The 25,887-nt window shown below is 46.5% G+C and overlaps 1 protein-coding gene across 1 annotated transcript in view; it reads right to left on the bottom strand.

Moving 5' to 3' along the window:
- The window catches only part of LOC137619486 (nuclear pore complex protein Nup107-like), a 195,963-nt gene that overhangs the window by 130,532 nt on the left and 39,544 nt on the right, over nt 1-25,887 (bottom strand). The window contains exons 3-4 of the mRNA XM_068349555.1: nt 16,977-17,072; nt 16,542-16,684 (exon numbers count right to left, since the gene is read on the bottom strand). Coding sequence (XP_068205656.1) covers nt 16,542-16,684; nt 16,977-17,072 — 239 coding nt within the window. The remainder of the gene's footprint in view (nt 1-16,541; nt 16,685-16,976; nt 17,073-25,887) is intronic.

The raw sequence follows: 25,887 nt of genomic DNA, 5'->3' as shown, positions 1-25,887 counted from the left end.
GGATTCAAAGTTTGTATACCCGTAAGAACAAAAGAGAAACTTTCTAGAGGTTACCTTTTCATGCTTTGGACATCTACTTATTCAAGGTTCTAATTATAGGAATAGAATAAAACTCTGGGTGGCTTTTATTTCTATCAACTGAGGATAAAATAAGACGCTGCTACATTTTCTATTTATTTTCATAAGTAAATAAATTATAAAATGTATATATAACAAAGTCGAAATCTAACCTTGCATAAATAAACATCATGGTTATATATATTTCTGACATGTAAGGGAAGAATATACATATATGAATTCATTATTAATTTAATGCCACTCAAAGTGAATGTGAAACCAAATGTGTCTAGTTTCACTCAGATGTTGGATATGCATCAACACTGTGTTCAAATGTTCACACGGCACTGGTGTTATTGGTTAGATTCTGCACCTGTATAGATAAGTCTATCACAGTAATGATTGGTACTAGAAGGTATTAATACCTATTCACCCGATGCATTGTCGAGTCCCAAAACAGTCCACTGTTCATCGCAGCACTAGACGACGGGTTTTATGACACTACCCGCCGCCACCACAAAGTGTTTTATTTCATGTACTTGCTTCGCATAATGTTTATAGAAGACACTGGATGATTTCCACCCCGTATATGAGCGGAGCCTCTCAAAGTCCATGTGTTGAAAGAAATTCAACAAAGAAGCAACTTTCCGCGGATCGTGACCTGCGGGTGTGCTGTCAGGATCCGCTCTGCGAATAAAGTAGGTGAGCTTCACTCTCAGTTGTCTTAGTCGCCTGAGAAGAGCTGTCCCTCCCTGAATTCTGAAGTTCTTCGAAGATAGACCTTGAGACACACTACTGGGCATAGAGAGACATCTTCCTTCAGTGGGCAGATTCTCCAAGGACCCCACCTCTCGGTGGGCAGCTCGTTCTTGGCAAGAAAGGCAGGATCAGGGAAAAGATTCAGTTCTCCTGTGTCTAGGAACTGAATATGGCCTTCGTTTCTGGATAAGGCCACTATTTCACTAATTCTAGCCCCTGAGGCTATTGCGAACAGAAAGATGACTTTCTGTGTTAGATCCTTTAGGGTGCAATCCTCTTTGTTCAGATTCGAAGCATAGTGCAAGACTTTGTCCAACGACCATGTGATGGAATTTGGAGGGGTTGCTGGCTTGAGTCTAGCACATGCTTTTGGTATCTTATTGAAGATTTCACTTGTGAGGTCCACCTCAAAGGCGTACAGAAGAGGTCTAGTCAAAGCCGACTTACACGCGGTTACCATAGTGGAAGCCAGGCCTTGTTCATGTAGGTGGATGAAGAAAAAAAAGACAGAAATCTATCGATATTTCTGTTGGTTTCCTTGTTTTCACAAAGGACACTCATTTCTTCCAAGATGATTTGAACTTGACTTGTACTCTTTAATAAAGTCGACTTTGTCCTTCAAGATCTCAAACTTTTTATTCGCTGCTAGGGTGACAAAATCATGAGATGTAGGTTGTTGGTTCTCGAGGATGAAGCGTAAACAGTCGACTTCTGAACCAGTTGGGATAAAACTGGGTTTGGCAGAGGAAACAGCTTCAGTTTCAATTCTAGAACTACTGTATAGGGAACCAATTGCTTTTGGGACATTTGGAGGCCACTACTGCAGCTGTCCCTCTAAGGAATGAATGAATGATTTAAAGTTTTCAGGCATCCTGACATCTAAGGTCATTGACGCCGGTAACATTTAATTTATGTATACAAAAATAAAAAATTAAATAAAATAAAAAATTAAAGAGTATTCAATGAAAATCATAAAAATTGAATGTCATAAAATTGATATTTTGATTATAAAATAAATTTTGGAATATACTTACCCGGTGAATATATAATAGCTGACGTCTCGACAGATTCCAAAAACTCGCGAGCGATAGCCGTGAAGGTTGCGGGTATGACCACCAGCGCCGACTATCGGCCAGATACCGCATATACTTGTCAATTTCTCCAGTTCTTCTCAGTCCGCTGGGTCTCTATCGGAGAGGAAGGGAGGGCCTTTAATTTATATATTCACCGGGTAAGTATATTCAAAAATTTATTTTATAATCAAAATATCATTTTTAAATATTAAACTTAGCCGGTGAATATATAATAGCTGATTCACACCCATGGTGGTGGGTAGAGACCAGTATTAATACAATAAAGGCGTATATGCTCAAGAGTTTTTTGACAATATTTCATAAAAAACCAACTTAAGTATAGGTACCTGGTAAGGAAGCTGACTCTGATAATTACTTTGCCTCATTAGTCTGCTTTCCTCACGAAGCCCAGCCATCCTCTCAGGATGCTGAAAGACTCCCAGGAGCTGTTATATCTAGGGCGAACACCCCTATAACAGGACCTCATCAATACCCTTAATCTGGGCGCTCTCAAGAAACAACATTTTGACCACCCGCCAAATCAAAAAGATTGCGAAAGACTTTAGTCTCCCGTACAACCCAAAATAAGAATAAAAATTTCAAGAGTAGATTAAAAGGATATTGGGATTAAGGGAATGTAGTGGTAGAGCCTTCACCCACTACTGCACTCGCTGCTACGAATGGTCCCAGTGTGTAGCAGTCCTCATAAAGAGTCTGGACATCTTTCAAGTAATATGAAGCGAATACCGACTTGCCTCTCCAAAAGGTCGCGTCCATAATACTTTTAATGGATCTATTTTGCTTAAACGCTACTGAAGCTGCTATCGCTCTGACTTCATGAGCCTTGACTTTAAGTAAATTACGATCCTTCTCACTTAAATGAGTGTGTGCCTCCCGAATCAAAAGTCTAATAAAATAAGACCACGCATTCATAGACATGGGCAAAGAGGGCTTTTTAACGGAGCACCATAAAGCCTCTGAACAACCTCGCAGCGGTTTAGCTCTGGATAAATAAAATTTAAGAGCTCAAACGGGGCACAGCACTCTTTCAACTTCATTCCCCACAATCTCGGAAAGACTGGGGATATCAAAAGATTTAGGGCAAGGACGAGACGGAAGTCCATTCTTGGCCAAAAAACCAAGTTGAAGAGCACATACTGCTTTATTAGTGGAGAAGCCGATGTTCTTGCTAAAAGCATGTATCTCACTAACCCTTTTAGCCGAAGCCAAGCACACCAAAAAAAAGTGTCTTGAGGGTAAGATCCTTCAGGGAGGCTGAATTTAATGGTTCAAACCTGTTTGACATAAGGAACCGTAGGACCACGTCCAAGTTCCAAGCAGGAGTCGAAATATGACGTTCCTTGGAAGTCTCGAAAGACTTAAGCAGGTCTTGGAGATCTTTGTTATTAGAAAGATCCAAACCCCTACGCCTGAAAACAGAAGCTAACATGCTTCTGTAGCCTTTAATGGTGGATGCAGAGAGGGAGCGACCGTTTCTCAGATAAAGCAGAAAATCTGCAATCTGCACTACAGAGGCACTTGGAAGAGGAAATAGAGGAGGACTTGCACCAGTCTCTAAATACCTCCCATTTCGACTGATAGATCCTGATGGTAGAGGATCTTCTAGCCCTCGCGATCGCTCTAGCTGCCTCCTTCGAAAACCCTCGAGCTCAAGAGAGTCTTTCGATAGTCTGAAGGCAGTTAGACGAAGCGTGGGGAGGCTTTGATGAAATCTCTTTACGTGAGGCTGTCGCAAGAGATCCATCCGCAACGGCAGACTTCTTGGAACGTCTACCAGCCATAGAAGTACCTCTGTGAACCACTCTCTCGCGGGCCAGCGTGGAGCAACCAACATCAACCTGGTCCCTTCGTGAGAGGTGAACTTCTGCAGCACTTTGTTTAGGATCTTGAAAGGTGGAAAGGCATAAACGTCCAGGTGAGACCAGTCCAGCAGGAAAGCGTCTAAGTGGGCTGCCTCTGGATCCGGAACTGGAAAGCAGTAAGTCGAGAGCCTCTTTGTCAGTGAAGTCGCAAAAAGATCTATGGTGGGTTGACCCCATGTCATCCATAGCTTCTCGCACACAGTCTTGTGCAACGTCCACTCCATGGAGACGACTTGTCCTCTTCTGCTGAGGCAGTCCGCCAAGACATTCATTTTTCCTTGCACAAATCTCGCCAAAGGAGGGATGTTACTTGCCTTAAATGGAGTTCCTTCTGATCCGTGGACCAAAGACCCGAGCATTCCAGACTGTCCAGTGGAGCTCCCTAACCCAAATCCGATGCATCTGAATACAACACATGGTTTGAGTTCTTGATCGCAAGAGAAAGACCTTCTCGAAGTCTGATGTTGCTGTCCCACCAAGTCAGACATGTCTAGACTGAGTTGGAGATTGGGAAAGAGATACTCTCTAAGCCCTTCTCCTTGTTCCAATGGTTTAGGTGAAATTGGAGAGGGCAAAGGTTGAGTCTCCCCAGAGAGATAAACTACTCCAGCGATGAAAGAGTTCCCACGAGGCTAGTTCAAACTCTTACAGAGCAACTGTTTTTCTCTTGCAAGTGAAGGACTTTTAACAGAGCTTGTTCCATTCTTGTGGGAGACGAAAAGGCCCGAAAAATCAGACACTGTATCTCCATTCCCAAATAAAGAATAGTCTGGGATGGGGTACTGTAAGTTACGACTTCTCTACGTTCACTATGAGACCTAGCTCCTTGGTTAGGTCTAATGTCCATTAGAGGCTCTCCAGACAGCGATATAATGACGACGCCCTGATTAGCCAGTCGTCAAAATAAAGGGAGGCTCTGAATCCTCAAAAAATGTAGAAAGCTTGCTACATTTTGCAAGGGCCTTGTAAAAAGAAGAGGAGCAGGAATGAGGCCGAAGTACAGTGCTCGAAATTGGTACATTACTTTCCCGTCCACAAACCTCAGATGTTGTTGAAAGTTTGGATGAATCGGGATGTGGAAGTATGCATCCTGAAGGTCGAGAGAGACCATCCAGTCGCCTTCCCTTACTGCTGCCAAGACAGATTTGGTAATCTTCATCGTGAAGTTTGTCTTGACAATGAACACATTGAGCGCACTTACATCTTAAGTACTCCTGCAGTGAACGTGGCTGCCAGATCATTGGAGCCATCCCTGATAGCCTTGTTCCTGCAGTGAACGTGGCTGCCAGATCATTGGAGCCATCCCTGATAGCCTTGTTCATGCATGACATAATTGTACAGCAATACATTGACAGCTGGAGAGACCTTCTTACTTAAGGCTCCCAGGGACCAATCCAACAAATAAAAACTTCAAACGCTCGAAAAAACTCCTAACAGGAGATGGTCTAGCTCTGAAGCCGACCATAAAATCTTGGAGCGTCTCATGGCTAGACGACGAGGAGAGTTCACAAGGCTTAAGAAGTCTCCCTGGGCAGAGGCAGGTACTCCCAAGCCAAGAATGAATGATTTAAAGTTTTCAGGCATCCTGACATCTAAGATCATTGACGCCGGTAACATTTAATTTATGTATACAAAAGTAAAAAATGAAATAAAATAAAAAATTAAAGAGTATTCAATTAAAATCATAAAAATTGAATGTCATAAAAGTTAAATATTTTTCAGAAGACCTGCTTCTGAAAGAAATCTAAAAATGCCACTTGCATGGTAGGACACATCATTTCCAAGAATCTTGGCAAGGATGAACCTGCCACCCTCACCTCGAGCCTCAAACAAATATCTATTCCGCAAGATGTTATAATTGGGGCATTCGGTCAACAAATGCCTTACTGTTAGAGGTACTAAACAGTTGTCACAATACGGTTGGTGTTGGCCCTTCAGCAGAAACTCATGTGTCAACCGAGTGTGACCAATACGGAGACGACAAAGAGACGTCTCCCATTTTCGGGGCATCATATTATACCTCAAAGGAGATATGTCATTTGTTACTTCCCTCATTTTATTGCCATCTTGACTATCCCATTGCTGTTGCCATTTATTGCAAACCAATTTCTTGATGTCAGGTAAGAAATCATTACAGGGAATGGGATACCTTCTTGGCAGCAACTCGGATGCAGCCTCCTTAGCCAGTGAATCTGCCTTCTCATTCCCGGACACACCTACATGTGCTGGAACCCAACAAAATTGAACTGTTATACCTCTCCGTCCAATAAGGAAGAGCCATTCTAAAATCTTTAAAACTAGAGGGTTATTAGAATTAAAAACTTCCATAGCTTGAAGGACACTCCTTGCATCACTAAAAATTGTAAAATTACCCTCCTTCTCCAACGCTATTTTCTCAATAGCAGTTAATATGCCATACAGTTCGGCAGTAAATATGGAAGCGGTCAGAGGAAGTGCACCTCTACAATTAAAACCATTACTATGTACTCCAAATCCAACGCCAGCATCAGATTTGGAGCCATCAGTATAGATAAAAGTTGATCCTCTATGTTCTTTAACATGTTCATTAAAAAGAGACCTGGCTTCTATGTCTGACATATTCTTCTTATCTCCAATAAAATATTTACAAAAAGATATCTCTGGTAACTTCCATGGAGGCGTTGATGATACCTTGAATGGAAGTACCTTATTTCTAATTATATCCAGACTATTTAACCCTTTTACCCCCGGGGTATTTGGAAATTTCCAACCCTTAACCCCCAAGGGGTTATTTTTTTCCCAGCACATTTTGCAGTATATTTTTTTTAAATTGCTCTAACAGCCTTAATTTTTGTCATAGAGAGGTCAGGTTGGTCTCATTCTCTTGGAAAATGCCTGAATTTTCTAAAAAAATTATCAAAAAATATGAAAAACAAATTTTTATAGCATTTTTTTGCAAGGACGTACCGGTACGTCCATGGGGGTAAAGGGATGGCTTTTGTGAAACGTACCAGTACGTCCTTTGGGGGTAAAAGGGTTAATAATCGTTTCACCCGAAAGCCATAAGGTTGAGGAGATTTTGGGTGCAACTCAAAGTATGATGCGTGTCTTACAAGGCTTGCAGTCTGAAAGGCTAGAGAGTTAGGGAGTATTTGCAATATAAACCAATACCGAAGAATGGAAGACATTCGGTAAAGGTCAAGAGGTAACTCTCCAGCATCAACAAGGAGACTTGGGATAGGCGAGGTTTTAAAAGCTCCAGTAGACAATCTAATACCTGCATGATGTATCGAGTCTAACATTTTTAACCGGCTTGGGGTGGCTGAAGAATATACCTCACAACCATAACTAATTTTGGAAAAAATCAAGGCCTTGTATAATTTTAAAATAGTATTGCGGTCTGCCCCCATGATGTATGGGACAATACTTTTAAGATATTCAGAGCTTCAACACATTTAGCTTTTAGCGCTTTTAGGTGAGAAACCCATGTAAGTCTACAGTCAAATATCAAACCTAAAAATTTGGTTTCAGATACACATGGTATCCGTTGACCTTTAATGTATATATCCGGGTCTGGATGTACTCCCCGGATACGACAAAAATGGACAATGGTAGTTTTACTTGTCGAGAACTTAAATCCATTCATGTCAGCCCACTGGATAATTTTATCAATAGAGAGTTGGATTTTTCTCTCAACCATTGCCATTCTAGTGCCAGCAAATGATATTGAGAGATCATCCACAAATAATGTTGAGAGAACATCCTGGGGAATGGCTGAGGATATCCCATTAATTGCTAGTGCAAAAAGGGTTACACTCAGCACACTACCCTGAGGAACTCCTTCTTCCTGGCACTTACTCTCTGATAGAGTTTCCCCCACTCTCACTTGAAAAACTCTACGTGAAAGAAATGCCTGAATAAATAGTGGCAGCTCTCCTCTCAATCCCAATTCATGAATGGTTTTAAGAATACCATATCTCCATGTGGTATCATATGCCTTTTCAAGGTCAAAAAATACTGTAACATGGTGCTGTTTAGAAGCAAAGGCTTCACAAATAGAAGACTCAAGTCGTATCAACACATCAGTCGTTGAGTGCATTTTTCGGAATCCACATTGAATCGGTGATAAAATACCTTTCTTTTCAAGGTACCATATCAGCCTTGCATTGACCATCTTCTCCATGATTTTACATAAACAAGATGTCAATGCAATAAGACGATAGTTTGCTGCTAAAAACTTGTCTTTACCGGGTTTTAAAAAGGCTAAAATAATGGCTAGTTCCCAAACACTTGGGTAACTATGATCATGCCATATTCTATAAATAATGCTTAAAATAAATAGCTTTGTATTAAAATGTACATGTTTAATCATTGCATATGGAATTCCATCGGGTCCAGGGGCTGTATCATTGCAATGAGCAAGTGCGGAATCAAATTCTCTTTCAGTGAAAGGAGAATTATACGATTCTTCCCTTCTTGTTGCAAAATTTAAAATTTTCTTTTCTTCAGTGCTCCTATACTGGTAACCAGGGGCTCCTTCACACTTGCTCCCTCTGAAGGATCTTAGCTTGTCGAGGACTTTTAGCAGGAGATTGGTTGGTGGAAATAGGTAAATCCGATTCCATATGTTCCAGTCGAGAGACATGGCGTCTATCGCTTCTGCTTGAGGGTCCATGTAAGGGGCTACGTAACGAGGTAGCTTCTTGTTGTCGCTCGTCGAGAAGAGGTCGATCCGCAGTTCCGAGACTTTTTCCGAGATGAAGGAGAATGAGTCTGCGTCTAGGGACCATTCTGTCTCTATCAGCTTTCGTGAAAATGGCCTCCCCATCCTTCCAGGGAGCCGTCCATGTGTATCACCACTGATGGTTGTGATGGTTGCGGTGGAATTGTCTGGGCTAGGCTCCTGGCTGTTGACCACGGCCTTAATAGCGTGCGCAATTAGGTCGGGGTCAACCTTAGTTGATCTCTTCGAGCGTTTGATGCGTATCTTCTCCAGACTCCTGACGCATCCTTTAGCCGGGCTTTTAGCACCGGGTCTTTCACTGCTGCAAACTGGAGAGAGCCCAATACTCTTTCCTGTTGGCATCTTGATATCCTCTTGTATCGGATTAGTCTCTTGACGGCTCCCGCTATCTCTCTCCTCTTCTTGAATGGCATGGAGAGGTGGTGTGACTGTAAGTTCCATTGGATTCCTAACCATTGGAACTTTTGAGCTGGAGAAAAGCGAGGCGAGACTTCTTGCGATTGATCTTGAAGCCCAGGTGCTACAGGAACTGGATCACCTTTCCGGCAGCTTGCAGACAAGTAGTCTTGGATGCTGCCCACACCAGCCAATCATCTAGATATGCTACTACTTGAACTCCCTCGGAGCGTAGTTGCTGGACGATTGTATCTGCTAGCTTTGTGAATATCCTTGGGGCTATGTTTAGTCCAGAGGGCATCGCTTTGAAGACAAATTTTGTCTTTTGTAGCTAGAATCCTAGGTAGGAGGAGAGGGGGCGACTGACTGGTAGGTACCAGTAAGTATCTGCCAGGTCTATTGAGACTGTGTATGCCCCTTTGGGTAGAAGGGTCCTTATGTGTTGCAAGGTAAGCATCCGGAACTTGTTCTCGATGAACTTGTTGAGTGGAGACCAAGTCTAAAATGACTCTGAGTTTGTCTGAGTCTTTCTTGGGAACACAAAACAGCCTTCCCTGGAACTTGATGGACTTCGCTTTCCTTATTACCTTCTTCTTCAAGAGTTCTGAAGTATATTCTTCCAACAAGGGGGTGGTGTGTTGGAAGAATTCTGGAAAAGGGGGTGGAATTTCGTTCCATTTCCACCCGAGTCCATTCGAGATTAGGCTGTGGACCCAGGGATCGAAGGTCCAACGATCCCGAAAGTGAAAAAGTCTGCCCCCTACCTGGAACCCCAAAGCAACTTGTTTCCATGACCGCATCCTCCTCTACCCATTGGGGGGTTTCCGGAGGAACCTCTTTTTGAGCCTCTACCTTTGTAGGGCCGAAAGGTGGTCGAGTGCCTCTCAAAGCCTGGGTTAAAAACAGGTGACTGGGCTACCAGCTGTTGAGGGACCATCTGGAAGGTGATTTGAGGCTGAGCTACTATTTGAGGCATCGTGGACATGGTCACAGCCGGAAGTTGTGCAGGTCTACGTGGTCTTCATGCCTTCTTGTTCTTAGGCTGGGGACCTCCGTCTGAGGAAGACTTCCTCTTTGAAGACATGCCTCACTTTTGGAGAAGGTTCTTATTCTCTGTGGCGGCATTGGCAATCATTTCTTGGACCACTTCCTGTGGGAAAAGGTCTTTGCCCCAGATACATGATGAAATCAGTTTTCTGGGTTCGTGTTTCACCGTTGCTGCGGCGAACACATGCTCTCTACAGGTCCTCCTTGACATGACAAAAGCATACAAGTCCTTCACAAGGGTACCCATGTGAGACTTGGCTAAGACCATGTACACGTCTGGGGCGTTATGTAGGCCTGCACACATTTCCAAGCAGTTCTGATGAGACAGGGAGGTGGCAACTCTCTTTTGTCTCCTGTTCCCTTCTCAAGAGATGATCTGGCAACTTTGGAAGGTTCTCGTTGAATGGTCTGCTATCTCCGGATTCAACTTCGAGACGGAGAAGGTTAGATGTACCTCTTTCCATTTCTCCTCGCAAGTAGGCATAGCTAAAGATAATGGCTTACATTCCTTTAGGATTGGGCAGGGTTTGCCCTCTTCAACTGCTTCAATGATACAGTCGAGGGCTTTCTCCAAAAAAGGGGAAAGCTCTGGAGGAAGGAGCAATAAAGGTTGGATGCCTCTTGTTCACTGCCAAGACTTTGGAGTTGGTGTATCCGGCTCCTTTCAGAGTCTTGGTAAGGATGGCCTGTGCCTTGTCATGTTCGAAGACAATGACTTTCTTTGGTACCGTCTCCTCGCGGGATGCAGGTTCATCTCGCAGTCTCACATAACAATCTGGGTAGGCTGAAAAGCCGTGCCAGAATTCAAGATCTTCAAGTGGCTTGGCCCCCAACTTCTCGGAGATGAAAAGCTTCCCATTCATCATGGGCATGTTCTCCGTATACCTCCACGGGTTGGTTTCGGAGCAGTGAAGGAGGTCTGATACTTTAAGGGGTTTAGTAAAGCCCCTGGAAGTTCCAGGGCATTTCCCTTCTCGTACCTCCCTCTTCGTCTGTTTGATGTCCTGTTTCATCTCTTCTTGAGTAGATCGTGTCGTGGAGGGAGTTCTCATGGGGGCTCCGTTAGGAGTTGCAGAAGGTCCGGAAACCACTGCGTGATACCATAGCAGAGTTAGGAGGGTCATTGAAAGGTTGATTGATGTTCTGGCCTTGTTGAGTACCCTACTCATCAGACAGAACGGGAGAAAGGCGTAAACGTCGATGTTGTCCCACTGTTGTTGGAGCATCTTGCCAGAGAGCCTTGGGGTCTGGGACTGGGGAACAATACAATGGGAGCCAGAAGTTCAGGGCCGTTGCGAAGAGGTCCATTGTCGAAGAACCTCACAAATTCAGGACTTTGTTGGCTTCTAGATGATCCAAAGCCCACTCGGTACTCACTATCTGAGATGCTCTGCTCAGGTTGTCAGCGAGCACATTCCTTTAGCCGGGAATGAAGCATGCCGATAGTGGTATCGAGTGGATTTTGGCCCATCTCAGTATCTCTACTGCTAGATGGGATAGGTGCTGCAAAAAAGTACCTCCTTGCTTGTTGATGTAAGCCACTAGTGTGGTGTTGTCGCTCATCACCACCACTGAGTGGCCCACCAGGAACTGTTGGAACTGTTGACGGGCCAGAAAGACGGCCTTCATCTCTAGGAGATTTATGTGGAGGTACTCTCCTGACTCTGACCAGAGGCCTGAGGTCGTGTGGTGCAGCACGTGGGCCCCCACCCTTTTTTTGAAGCGTCTGAGAACAGCATCAAATCCGGGGGGAGAACAAGAAGATCCACTCCCTTTCGGAGATTCTCGTCTGCCACCCACCACTCAAGGTCCGTAAGCTCTGCTGATCCCATGGGGATCCGGATGTCCGGGGAATCGAGAGTCTGATTCCACCGGGACTTGAGTTGCCACTGGAGGGATCTCATCCTGAGGCGATCATTGGGAACTCGACAGGCCAGTGATGAAAGGTGACCAAGGAGACATAACCACGTCTGGGCTGGGAGTTCTCGTCTGAGGCAAGACCTTGCTATTTTGTCGTCTGACGGTAAGGCTTTGTGGAGATTGGTGTCTATTATCGTGCCTAGGTATACCAGTCTCTGTGTAGGAAGCAGGGATGACTTCTGGAGATTTACCATGTCAAAGCCTATGGAGGAGGGAGTCCTGATGGGACTTACTCCATCTCTCAGCAGCATGTTCCACGTCCTTAGGCTCAAACAGGTGGGCTCCCTCTAGAGAGGAATGTCTGAGCCTAGCTATTTTGACGTTACAGATTTGTTGGTGGAATCTCTCAGACACTGTGTCTCAACGTTTCAAGATGATATTTGCCCACAAGTTCGAATCTTGGTGGGCAAGAAACTCGATCGTGCAAGTGCCCGAGAGAAGGAAAGTCTCCATTGCCTTCCTGGTACGTTCCTTGGAGAAATCCTCAGTTCGTACCAGGATTCCAAAGGTCCCTAACCAGATGTCAAGCCACGAAGTAGCCTGCTTAGCATACTTCGTGAAATTTTCCTGATTATGCATCTCGGTCGCCGAGAAAGAGACCTGCCGGCTGGAGAGTCTCTAGAGAGACCCTCTTAGTGAGCTCTTCCAAGGAATGGTGGAGAGGAAGAGCTGGACTAGGCTCCTCCAGGATCTCGAAGTACCTCCTCTGTTGGACACGAGGAGTAGAGAGGAGCTTGCTGGTAGAGCCTGAATGATGGGAGGAGGCATACTCGGAGAGCTGTAGGGCGATCTTAGCCCTGGCACCCTTCAACTCTCGAGAACAAGACAGGGCTGCACTGGTCTTTGAGGGCTTCGAGGTGCCGAAGACACGGACTAAGACCGAGTCCTTGTCCTCCCAAGGGGGTATCTCTGGGTTGGTATACCCAATGAGAACTCTTATAAGAGTCAGGACCTGCCAGAATACATGTTCTGACTCTTTTTGCTCTCCGTCTGATGTCAGACTTGCAGTGAAGTCTCCATCTTCCAACCCCGACAGCTCTTCCCGGAGTGGGTCGCGGACATCTCTCGAGTGCCTGGCTGCCTCGGTCTTGGTAGTCCTCGTGGAGGACTCTGGCAAGGTCTAGGAATGTTTGGGCTCCTTCCAAGGAAGGAGGTAGGACTCCAACATCGAAGGCCTAGATGTCGTGTCCTTCCTGATCTCCGATGAAGGTAAGGAACTCTCTGTGTGAGGGGAGGCTTCCTCACGCGACTCCCTTGGCAAAGGTGAGGTGGGAGAGTATCCCGGGGGAAGATACAGGAGGGACTAGCCTTGATGGCCTGACCGGAGTCAGTTATACCCTCGAGGAAGTGACCACGTCAGAGACTCCTCTTTTCCTCTTCAGGGGGGTGGAAGAAGCCATGGGTCTGTGCTGAGAGTCTGGAGCTACAGGCTGCTCCGATGAGCGGCCAGACAGGGCAGGATTGACGGCCTGTGCTATAGCTCTAACTAAGGCACTGAACCATGGGTGCTGACTGACCGATACACTATCAGACAGATCTCCTGAAGAGAGAGGGACCAAAGGTTCCCTACGAGGAGTTTCCATTGTAGGTGGGTCCGCCTTATAAGAAGGCAGTTTTGAAATCCTGAACCCCTCTGCAGAAGCCTGTTCCCCTTTTCCAGATGGCGGAGTGGCAAAGGTGAGGTGGGAGAGTATCCTGGGGGAAGATACAGGAGGGACTAGCCTTGATGGCCTGACCGGAGTCAGTTATACCCTCGAGGAAGTGACCACGTCAGAGACTCCTCTTTTCCTCTTCAGGGGGGTGGAAGAAGCCATGGGTCTGTGCTGAGAGTCTGGAGCTACAGGCTGCTCCAATGAGCGGCCAGACAGGGCAGGATTGACGGCCTGTGCTATAGCTCTGACTAAGGCACTGAACCATGGGTGCTGACTGACCGATACACTATCAGACAGATCCCCTGAAGAGAGAGGGACCAAAGGTTCCCTACGAGGAGTTTCCATTGTAGGTGGGTCCGCCTTAGAAGAAGGCAGTTTTGAGATCCTGAACCCCTCTGCAGAAGCCTGTTCCCCTTTTCCAGATGGCAGCGCTGGAAGGCGTTTGGGGGGAGGGGAGTCAGGCGATGGTGACCTGACCGAGTGCAGTTTCTGTGCCCGTGCTGGTGAGCGCTGACGCGCGGGCGAGAGCTGGCTTGCACTCGCCAACGAGCGGTGGCGTGCAGGCGAGAGCTGGCACACTCGAGCGGCCAAATTTTGGTGCGTGGGCGAGTGACCTGGTGCGTGTGAGAGATCTGGCGAGCAGGAGAGCGCTGGCGTGCAGGAGAGTGCTGGCGCGCAGCAGTGCGCTGGCATGTGGGAGATCGTTGGCACGTGGGCGCAGGTTGAAGCTGCCGTCTAGGTTGGCGAGCCCGAGACCAAAGTTACGCGTTTGTGCGCAGTTTTGGTGGGCTCGGTAGCGGCGAGATCGTTGGCACGCTGGTAGGCGCTGAGGGCGAGCAGGTGAAGGAGCGCGCCAAAGCGTTGTAGAGCGCTGACGGGCTGTTGGTGAGCGCCGGAGCACTGCAGGAGGTTGGCGAGCTGAAGGGCAATGGCGCGCAGCTGCGCACTTTGGTAGGACCTCAAGAGGGTTTACCGGGAACAGGAACGCCGATAGAAGGTCGGCAGGTCGGTTGGCACGTAGATCAGGAACCGGGATGTGCCCTTTTGAAGGGCGAACATCCACCAATGGAGATCGCGAACAATCTGCAGAGAGGTCCAGACACAGTCGAAGGTCGAGGGCCAAAAAACGACTGTAGCGGAGACTCCTCTGCGAGTGACAGCCGCGACGTCAAAGCAGAAGAGCCGAAGAGGCGCCTTTTCACCGATGGTGAAGAGAGACCTCTAAGGCAAAACGGAGGGCGAGCATTACGGCGAAGATGCCCTCTAGGGCCCGTTAGATCAGCAAGCTGACCGTGAGCCGCAGCAGTACTCTGAAGAGGAGTCTCTATGTGTGAACTCCCCCTAGGGAAAGAAACACTCGCAGGAGAGACAGACGTTTGACTTAGTTTACCCCTCGAAGGATGATCAGGAACGGGGGAAACTAAGTCAGCAGCAACAGCTGGAGAGTCTGGAAGAGCAGGGGAGTCGGTCGAGATCATAGGCGACACCTCTGACACCACAAAGTCGACAAGGGCCAGAGGATCTACCTCCGACAGCGACGATGACTGCTGCACACACACCCCGGCGGATGATTTGCAGCAATGAGTCCTTGGAGGGCGGACCTGGGAGCCCAAAGGACGACCAAACCTGAAACAGGGAAGTTATTGACAAGGCCTCACCCAGGGGGAGAGGTGGGGCCACTTCGCTAGGGGAAGCAACACCATCTCTCAAGGTCCAGGGTTGGCTGATATTAAATTGGTCTACGCTACTACTCGACGGTCTCTCGGAAGAGACCGAATGAGTAAGAGCTTCGGAGGAGGGTCGGAAGATGGAAGAAGAGGCCTTGGGTTTTTCCCCCTTCGAAGGAGCCTTCGAAGGGGAAATATCCTGCTTAGACTTCTTCTTCCGCTGTCTCCCAAATCTCTCCCACTGAGAGGCAGACCACTCCCTACAATCACACCGTTGTCCTCTGCAGGTGGGACAAAGGGCGTGGGGATCGGTCTCCACCGCCGACATAAAAGTTCCGCAGGGCCGGCCTGTGAGTCCAGGGCAGGTGCGCATGCTTGCAGAGGTCAACACACAAACACAATAGAACAAAGAAAAAGCAAAAACAGATTAATGGCAGTCCAATAAAGGCGAAGGATGAAGAGCGGCAACGTCCGTTCACCATCCGAGCCAAAAGTAAAGTGAGCTAAATCACAGGTGTGTGAGTGGGAGCAGTAGCAAGCTACTCCCCCCCTACCCCCTGCTAACTAGCGGAGTAGGTAGTTAACCCTCGCTAAACTTTAATAGCTCTTCATTTCAGCTACGCCAAAAGTAATAGCCCTAATAAATAGCGTGGTTTGTATTCCAGTTACGGAACAACTATGAATTAGTATTCTCAACTAATTTATGTCAGTTAAAAGTATTGTATTTGTTTTTCCTTAATTTTCAATCTCTTGTTATTTTATCAAGTTGAAAGTTTCACAGTTTTTTTTTAAACCATTGTTACAAAATAATGTCTGGAACTGAGCATGAATGTCTTTTTAACTAATCACAACACTGCATAGAAAAATGTTGCATACCACTATATCTTCAAGAAAAAATAATAAAAAAAATTTATTTAAAAAAAAATATCTAACACTACCAAATTAACGAGACCCACTAGCAATAGGATAGCTTATCACATTACCAATGAACACCCTACAGTATTACGCAATCAAAGCTTTTCTTTAATATTACCAGGTCTCCTTATTAATAACGCTTTGTAACGTATGTGGAGAACGCATGAATCAACATATAAAAATTTTCATTTGCTGCCTTGATGAACTAATCAGCATAATTTTCTAGACAAAGAAGTACTTACTTGTTAAAATGACGATAAATACAGATCTAGAATCCAACCCCGCATCATTTCCAAAATTTAATGGAGTCATCTCGAGTGTGCATAGCACTGTGGAGAGAGACGGGGAACCCAAGAAAAGATAATATGGAAATTTGAGGTTCTAGCTGGGTCCCCTTGTAGTCTCAACATCGGAACAAAAGATTAAATTCTACTTCATAGTTCTCTTACCTGTGTGGCACGAATACCAGGATCATCTTCGGACAACAGAGCAGCACTAGTAAGATCTGTTGTCATATCTCCCAGAAGCGTAGTATGGAAAGGTGCAGTAACATCTTCTCTCATCATACTAGGACTCTCTGTGTAACTGAGTCCTATAAGATGAATATTATCAACATACAGCAGCCAGTATTTTGACATAATGTACTAAAAATCTTACATCACAAATCTAACTTCAAATGAAATGAGCTAGAGGTGAAGAAATATTTGAACTAAAATACATTAGGGGTATGTTTAAAAAGAACCCATCAAAATTATTTTTCTTCCCTTCAAGAACTTGTCCAACATTACTTTAATTTCACCAAACATTGGTTTATCAACACTATATGATCTACAAAATGTTAACTGACCCAAAGAAAATCTGAGTGCTACTTAAGCAAACCTTACCCAGCTGAGTTGTGTTTGAAGTAGTCACATGTGGAGACCCCACAATACCAATGGATCTGTCTAACAATGCACCAATATCATCTTCAGACTTCAAACCTGTAACAAAAGAGAGCATCACTCAAAAGTTTAAATGAGAGAGAGAGAGAGAGAGAGAGAGAGAGAGAGAGAGAGAGAGAGAGAGAGAGAGAGAGAGAGAGAGAGAACTTGTATACATGACCAACTTGTATACATGACAAACTTGGATTACTGTCTTTAAAAAGGGAGGAGATTAACCAGCCCAATGAGTCATGCTCAACTCTTAAATTCGGGAAAAAATATTATTTATATCAGATAACAAATAAATAAAAATATATAGTAAATATAATAGGCAAAAAATCTACAATAAATTGACAAATTTGGAAATAAATTGTATTTTACATAACGATATAAACCTTTAGCTATTTATAGGGGTATTACTTTTGGCGAAGCTGAAAGGACGAGCCATTAGAATTTAGCGAAGGTTAACCACCCATCCCGCTGGGGGTTGGGGGTAGCAACTACCCCTCTCACTCACACACCTCTGACTATGCTTCACTTTCCTTGTTGGTAAGACTTCATGGGGGGCTGGGTTGGCGGGCAATTCTGTATAAATAGCTAAAGGTTTGTATCGTTAGGAAAAATACTAATTCTTTCCAAATTTGTCATTTGTTCCATAACTGGAATACAAACCTATTCTATTTATAGGGATATGACTCACCCATTAGGAGGAAGGACATCCCTGCCAATATAACAAATTCGTAGATAATTTGTATTTTTCCTAGCTATACAAACCTTAGCTATTTAATAGGGGTATTACTTTCAGCGTAGATGAAATGACGAGCCATTAATTTTTAACGAGGGTTTACTACCCACACCACTAGTTAGCGGGGATAGGGGAGGGTAGCTTGCTAACCTCCCCCCCCCCCCCCTCTCCACACCTGTGCTTGAGCTCACTTTGCTTGGAGGTAGGACTTCAAAGGAGATAGGGCTGGTGGGCAAGTTTGGTTAAATAGCTAAGGTTAGTATAGTTAGGAAAAATACAAATTATCTACGAATTTGTCATTTGTTCCGTAACTGGAATACAAACCACGCTATTTAATAGGGGTGACTCACCCATTAGGAAGGGTAGACGTCCCAGGCAGTCTGGCTTTTGGCTTTGCCCAGGGATTCCTTATTTGAGTGTGTAAGCACTCAAGAAATAAAGAGTCCCTGCACCTCGCTAAAACCTTGCTACGCAAGGTCTGCGGCCTACGCAAGCTGTGTGTGAAGGTATGAAGAAGTGTGACTCATCCTAGAAAGTTGTTCTGAAGTTCTTTAGAAGGAAACTTGTAGACTAGGACTTTCCAAATACCACCTTGTTAGGGTATGGGGACGTAACAGTATTAATATTAATACTGTACTAGGAACACAAGGGAGCATGGTTTACCTGTAGTGGTTTGAAGTCAGCTATGGAGAGAACCCAGTATGCTGCTTTCCCCAAGGGAGGGAATGATGAAGAAGAGAATAAGGGCCAGTCAAACCTTTTCATTCATGCAGACTAAAACCGGGTAACAATGCCCTCAACCTTCTGCTACTTGTCCAATAAGGAGCTTGAGGTTTTAAACCAGCTGTTGTGCAGCCACCACAGGACTGATAGATAAAGTATCGAGTCTCCTGTGGGTCACGACTTGCAGGTAGTGGGATATGAACGTTGCTTGCCGTTTCCACACCCCAGCTTGAAGAACCTGCATCACTGAAATATTTCTTTTGAAGGCCAGGGACGTAGTTATGCTCCTGACATCGTGTTGTGGTGGGATGTAAACAAAACAACCCCCACACCCTTGAATCTTACTTCTGACAATTGTCTCCGCAACACAAACTTTCCCCTGACGTTATCATAAACTGGACTCTTAGACTAACGGGCAACAAAAACAAAACATAACCTTAAAACTATATTTACCGCAACCAAAACAAAAAAATCATACATCATTAAACAAACTTAACACAAAAACAGACAAAAATAACACTTTTATATTTATATTATAGTGGTGTGTGTGGGTACACAGAACTCACCAATCACAAAACCTTTACGAATCCAACACCAACAGTCCCCACACAGTAACGAAAAACACTTAAACACTAAAATAAATCACTTAATACTAAACCCAATCATATACCACAACCCAGCAAAAATATTCAAAGCTTCAAACTAAACATAAGAGAAACCTCTTAATATTTCATATACGTGTGTGGCCACCGTCGTCCACAAACTCCCCACACTGGCAACTCAGTCCTTATCGCCAATTGCCACAAATCCCTGGCAAACAATCACTGCAGTCAATTTGACTGTCCAATAACATTAAAGGTGGTCATCATCATCATCATATCATCATCATCATGTCATCATCATCAACAAGAACAAATCTATTTTCAGCCGGGTCGTCAACAATTAAAATTCTTTCAATATCTCGCAGTCTAAATATAAACATCCGCAGTCTTCTCCTAAGTTCATATTATACGGTCCAGGTCGTCATCAATCTATCAAAAATTTAAGTCTCTCCAAAGGAGGAATCACGGCCTGCCAAAATAAAAAAGAAAAACACTTATGAACACTCCTAACTAACTGAACTATCGCACTATAATCAAAGATAAATAATAAACTTTCTATCATTCATGAACGCGCCTAACAAAAATAAATAAAAACAGTACTTACTCAGAATATAAAAAAATCACTTCACAGCCGGCTTTCAAAGAACAAAAAAAACAGAACCGACTCCTTCTACAGTCAAAGATCCAATGCTTTCGCCCAAGACATTCATCACCGCCCTATCCTAGCTAAAAAAATGTAAACAAACAACCTCAAATATACCGACAGTCTTTCCAACAACAAACAATCATTCGCTAACTACCCTTGTTCTTCGGCACGCACCGCGGACACACAAAACACGCACACACAAACGCACATACACATATTCTCTCTCGCGCACGCGCGATCTAGCAAAACTAAAGCAAATGAAATTCTCTCTCTCTCTCTCTCTCTCTCTCTCTCTCTCTCTCTCTCTCTCTCTCTCTCTCTCTCTCTCTCTCTCTCTCTCTCTCTCTCTCTGACAAAACTAAAGCAAATAAACACTTTTTCTCTCTCTCTCTCTCTCTCTCTCTCTCTCTCTCTCTCTCTCTCTCTCTCTCTCTCTCTCTCTCTCTGACAAAACTAAGTCCTTCCTGTGCTGACAAATAGTGCTGGCACACGAGGACGGGCTGCGGCTGTTCTTTTGAGGTACAGCCTCAAGCTCCTTACTGGGCATAGTAAAGAGACAGTCTGGGTCATCTGTTACAGTACGGAGACCAGAAGTCCGGAAGGAGTCGAATCGAGGATCCGCTACTCCTGGATTCTGAGCCTTAGCAATAAACTCAGGGACGAAGCTGAACGTCACCTCCCACCATCCCCTTGAATGAGCGATGACATACGAGACACCATTAAGTTCACTGACTCGCTTGGCCGAGGCCAAAGCTAGCAGAAACACCGTCTTCCAGGTTAGGTGGCGATCTGATGCCTAGCGTAATGGTTCATAGGGAGGTCTCTTACGAGACCTGAGAACTCGAACCACGTTCCATGGGGGGGTCTCACTTCCGATTGAGGGCAGGGGAGTTCATAACTCCGTATGAGTAGAGAAAGTTCTAGCGATGAAGAAATGTCCATTCCTTTCAGCCTGAAGGCGAGGCTTAAGGCTGAGCGATAGCCTTTCACTGACGAGACTGATAGGCGCATTTCTTCACGCAAATACACGAGGAACTCTGCTATTGCTGGAATAGTGGCATCGAGTGGAGAGATACCACTTCCACGACACCAACAACAGAAGACTTTCCACTTTTCCTGGTAGAATGCTGCTGATGACTTTCGCAGGTGTCCAGACAACCTGATTGCAACTTGTTGCTAAAATCCTCTCTCAGCGAGGAGATGCTGGATAGTTTCCAGGCGTGAGGGCGTAGTGAACTTACAGCTTTGTGGAAGATGTTGGCATGTGGTTGTTTGAGTAGATCGTGTTGTGGAAGGAGTTCTCTAGGTGGCTCCGTTAGGAGTTGCAGAAGGTCCGGGAACCATTCTGCGTGATGCCATAGCGGAGCTATGAGGGTCATTGAAAGATTGACCGATGTTCTGGTCTTGTTGAGTACCCTCCTCATCAGACAGAACGGGAGAAAGGCGTAAACGTTGATGCTGTTCCAACGTTGTTGGAAAGCATCTTGCCAGAGAGCCTTGGGGTCTGGGACTGGAAAACAGTACAGCGGGAGCCTGAAGTTCAGGGCCGTTGCGAAGAGGTCCAGTTGGAGAACCCCACAAAGTCAGGACTTTGTTGGCTACTAGATAATCCAAAGACCATTCAGTGCTCAATATCTGAGATGCTCTGCTCAGGTTGTCGGTGAGCACATTCCTCTTGCCCGGAACGAAGCGTGCTGATAGTGGTATCGAGTGGATTTCGGCCCATCTCAGTATCTCTACTGCTAGATGGGATAGTTGCTGCGAAAAAGTACCTCCTTGTTTGTTGATGTAGGCCACTACTGTGGTGTTGTCGCTCATCACTACCAAAGAGTGACTTGCCAGGTACTGTTGGAACTGTTGAAGGGCTAGAAAGACAGCCTTCATCTCTAGAAGATTTATGTGGAGGTACTTTTCTGACTCTGACCAGAGGCCTGAGGTCGTGTGGTGCAGCACGTGGGCCCCCCACCCTTTTTTTGAAGCTTCCGAAAACAGCATCAAATCCAGGGGGAGGACGAGAAGATCCACTACTTTTCCTAGGTTCTCGTCTGCCACCCACCACTCGAGGTCCGTCAGTTCCAGAGGTCCCATGGAGAATTGGATGTCTGGGGAGTCGTACGCTTGACTCCACCGAGACTTGAGTTGCCATTGGAAGGATCCCATCCTGAGGCAACCACTGGGAACTAGACGGGCCAGCGATGAAAGGTGACCGAGGAGACGTAACCATGATTGGGCTGGAAGCTCTTCTCGTCTGAGAAAAGGTCTTGCAACCTTCCTCAGCTTTACTATCCTGTCTTCTGATGGGAAGGCTTTGTGGAGAGTGGTGTCTATAATCATGCTTAAGTATACCAGTCTTTGAGTGGGAAGCAGTGAAGACTTCTCGAGATTTACCATGATCCCCAGATCTTGGCAAAGTTTCAGAAGTTTGTCTCGGTGCTGAAAAAGGGTTGACACCGAGTCTGCTATGATTAACCAGTCTTCCAGATAACGGAGGAGACGGATGACAATCCTGTGTGCCCAAGATGATACTAGGGTGAACACACTGGTGAACACTTGTGGTGCTGTGGAAAGACCGAAGCACAGCACCTTGAACTGGTACATTCTGTTGTCTAGGCTGAATCTTAAGTACTTCCTTGAAGACGGATGGACTGGAATCTAGAAGTATGCGTCCTTTAGCTCCAGTGTGCACATGAAGTCTTGCAGTCTTACTGCTAGTCTGACCGTGTCTGCCGTCTCCATGCTGAACAGACTTTGTTTGACAAACTTGTTCAGAGCTGAGAGGTCGATGACTGGTCTCCAGCCTCCAGACGCCTTCTTTACAAGAAAAAGTCGACTGAAGAAGCCTGGGGATCCGTTGAGGACCTCTTGGAGAGCGCCCTTCTTCAACAGGGTCTGGACTTCTGCCCAAAGGGCTTGCCCCCTTGCTGATCCCAAGGCAATGGAGCTCAATGACACTAGATTCATCGTCAGGGAGGTAGAGATGTTATGAACGGGACGCAATATCCTAGACTGATCACGGACATTGTCCAGGAATCGGCCCCGAGTTGCTTCCACCTGTTTGAGCAACTTCATAGGCATCCCCCCACTGGTGGATATGCAGGGGGACTGCTTATCCTAGCGTTTGCTGCCTCCGCTGCTCCCTCTAGGATTTTTGCCTCCCCTGGAGGACTTTTTGCCTTTCCTTTCTTTGACAGGAAAGGGCTCTTTCCTTTCTTTGACAAGAAAGGGCTAAGACACCAAAGTCTTCGCTGCTGTTGTCATCGTAGTGGTCTTGACTGGACGGGACTACTGTGGTTCTGGTGGCTTATAGGGCTTGGATGTTAAAGCCCTATGAAGGAGGGAGTCTTGATGAGACTTCCTCCACCTTTCAGCAGCATGTTCCACATCCTTAGGCTCGAACAGGACAGATCCCTCTAAGGAGGAATGTCTGAGCCTATAGATCTCGGCGCTAGGGACCTTCTGATGGAATCTCTCAGCTACTGCATCCCGACGTTTCAGGAGTGTATTTGCCCACAAGTTCGATACTTGGTGGGCCAGAAACTCGATCATGCGAGTACCTGAGAGAAGGAATGTTTCCATAGCTATCCTGGTACGTTCCTTGGAGAAATCCTCAGAACGTATCAGGATACCTAAGGTCCCCAACCAGATATAGAGCCACAAAGTGGCTTGCATAGCACACTTCAACCCTTTCTCCTGGTTGAGGATCTCGGCTGCCGAGAATGAGACCTGCCGGTTGGAGAGTTTCTCAAGAGGGACTCCCCTGGTTATCTCTTCCAGCGAGTGGTGAAGCGGAAGAGCTAGACAAGGCTCCTCTAGGATTTCGAAGTACCCCCTCTGCTGTACACAAGGAGGTGGGAGGAGCTTGTTGGTGATACCGGAACGGTAGGAGGAGGACATCTCGGAGAGCTGTTGTGAGATCTTGTCCCTGGTACTCTTTACCCCTTGAGACCAGGGCAGGGCTGCACTGGCCTTAGAGGGTTTTTGAGTACCTAAGACGTGGTCTAAGACCGTGTCTTTGCCCTCTCGAGGAGGGATCTCTGGGTCGGAAAACCCGTTGAGAGCCCTCATTAGTCAGAACTTGCCAAAACGCATGTTCTGACTCTTGCTGGTCTCCTCCTGCTGTAGGACTTGCAGTGAAGTCTCCTTCTATCCCCAAAGGCTCTTCTTGGGGAGAGTCACAGACATTCCCTCAGTGGCTAGTTGGCTCCATCCTAGTCCTAGTAGAGGACTTAGGCAAAGTTTTGAGTCTTTAGATTTCTTCCTGGGAAGGATATAAGACTCCAACATTGACGAGGGTGGCATGTTCCTTCCAATCCCCGACCGAGTAGACCCCTCGGTGCGAAGAGAGGTTTTCTCCATTGGTATGATGGGGGTAAGTCTCTCCTCGCGTGATTCCCTTGGAGACGGGAAATATTCGTCTGAAAGGGATGGAGAGGCAGTCTGAGGAATAGAAGGAACCTGTCTCAAAGGTCTGTGTGGAGTCGGTTTCGCCCTTGGGAAGTGACTGCGTCTGGAACTCCTCTTTTTCTCTTCAGAGGGGTAGAAAAAGCCATGGTTCCGTGTCCCAATTCAGAGAAGACAGGCTAGAAAGCCTGAGTTACGGGTCTGATCAGGGCACCGAACCAGGGCTGTTGGCTGACAGACGCGCTGTCAGACATACCCTTTGAAGGTAAAGGGATTGAAAGATCCCTGGGAGGAGTCACTATCATTGGTGGGTTCGCCTGTGGTAGCTTTGGGATCCTGGACCCCTCTGGAAGTTTCCTCTCTCCCACAATGCGCGGTGGCATGCGCTTGCGGGGAGGGAAATGAGGCGATGGCGACCTTGCCGTACGTCGTTCATTGGGGTGTGTAGTCTCGTACGCGGGAGGATATTGACGCTCGCGTGCGGGAGAATAATGGCGCTCGCGCGAGGGAGAATATCGGGGCTCGCACGCGGGAGACTGGTAGCCGGGCGCGCAGGATCATCACAAAGAGCGCGCGGGAGTGTTTGCACACGTTTGTGCTGGCCGTAGGGCATGCGCGCAAGAGAAAGTTCCCTAGCGCGCAGTGGATTCATGTGGGGCATGCGGGAGCGCGGGAGAATGTTGGCGCGCATCCATTGGAGAGGATTGACGAGCGTGCGCAGGGCGCGCGCGCATATCCTTGCGGATGCGCATGGGAGAAGGTTGGCGCGTTGGTAAGGGTTGGCGCGCGGAAGAAGGCCGCATGGCTGACTTCCCAGAAGTCCTGCTATCAGTTGAAAGTTGGCGCGCAGGTTTTACCTGCAGTGTAGGATGGTGCGCAGCATGGCGCGCAGGAGAGTTAGATGTTGGGCGTGTATGCGCACATGCAGGAGAATGTTGGCGCGCAGGAGAGCGCTGGTGCGCAGGAGATTGATGGTGTGCAGGTAGTTTGCGTGCAGGTGAGTGTTGGTGCGCAGATGGGCGCGTAGGAGAATGTGGGCGCGTAAGCGCAGGGCGCGCAGGTAAGACCTGGCGCGTAGGAAATCGTGGGTGCATGTGCGCATGGAGCTATGCTCATCGTGTCATACACAAGGTAAGGCAATCTACACACACACACACACAGCTATGCTCTTGTTGGAACATATGCGCGTGTTGGCGCGTACACTCTTGATGCCCTGTGTTAGGAAGAAAGTCAGCGCGTAGTGATGGGGCCTGACAAGCTACTAAAAAGCTCTTGTCAGGTTTCATGGGCACGTAGCACGTAAGATGTTGGCGCGTAATAGCACGTTTGGATGGAGCCTTGTTAGGCCCATGCAGGAACGGCGACGGCAGGTCGCCAGGTCTGTCGGGTAGAAGGTCAACGTGTTTTTTAAAAGGACGACCTTCCACCGAAGGATATCGCGAACGATCTGCAGAGTGGTCCAGGACCAATGCAGGTGCAGTGACGGATGATTGGTCTAGAGGCTCCTCTGCGGTGGAGTGCATCGAAGATGTTTAACCAAAGAGGCGCCTCCCCACCGCAGGTGAAGGAAGGCCTCTTTGGCGAAGAGGAAGGCGAGCCTTCCGACGAATGCGCCCTCTGGTGGCAGTTGGATCAGCAAGCTGACCTTCTGCAGTCCTCCGAAGAGGAGTCTCTGTAAGTGAACTCCCCCGAGGGGAAGAAACACTAGCAGGAGAGACTGACGATGGACTTAGTTTCTCCCTTGTAGATTGATCAGGA

This window comes from Palaemon carinicauda, chromosome 26 (genome assembly GCF_036898095.1).
Source record: "Palaemon carinicauda isolate YSFRI2023 chromosome 26, ASM3689809v2, whole genome shotgun sequence".
Classification (NCBI taxonomy): Eukaryota; Metazoa; Arthropoda; class Malacostraca; order Decapoda; family Palaemonidae; genus Palaemon; species Palaemon carinicauda.
This window is presented reverse-complemented; position numbering and strand designations above follow the sequence as displayed.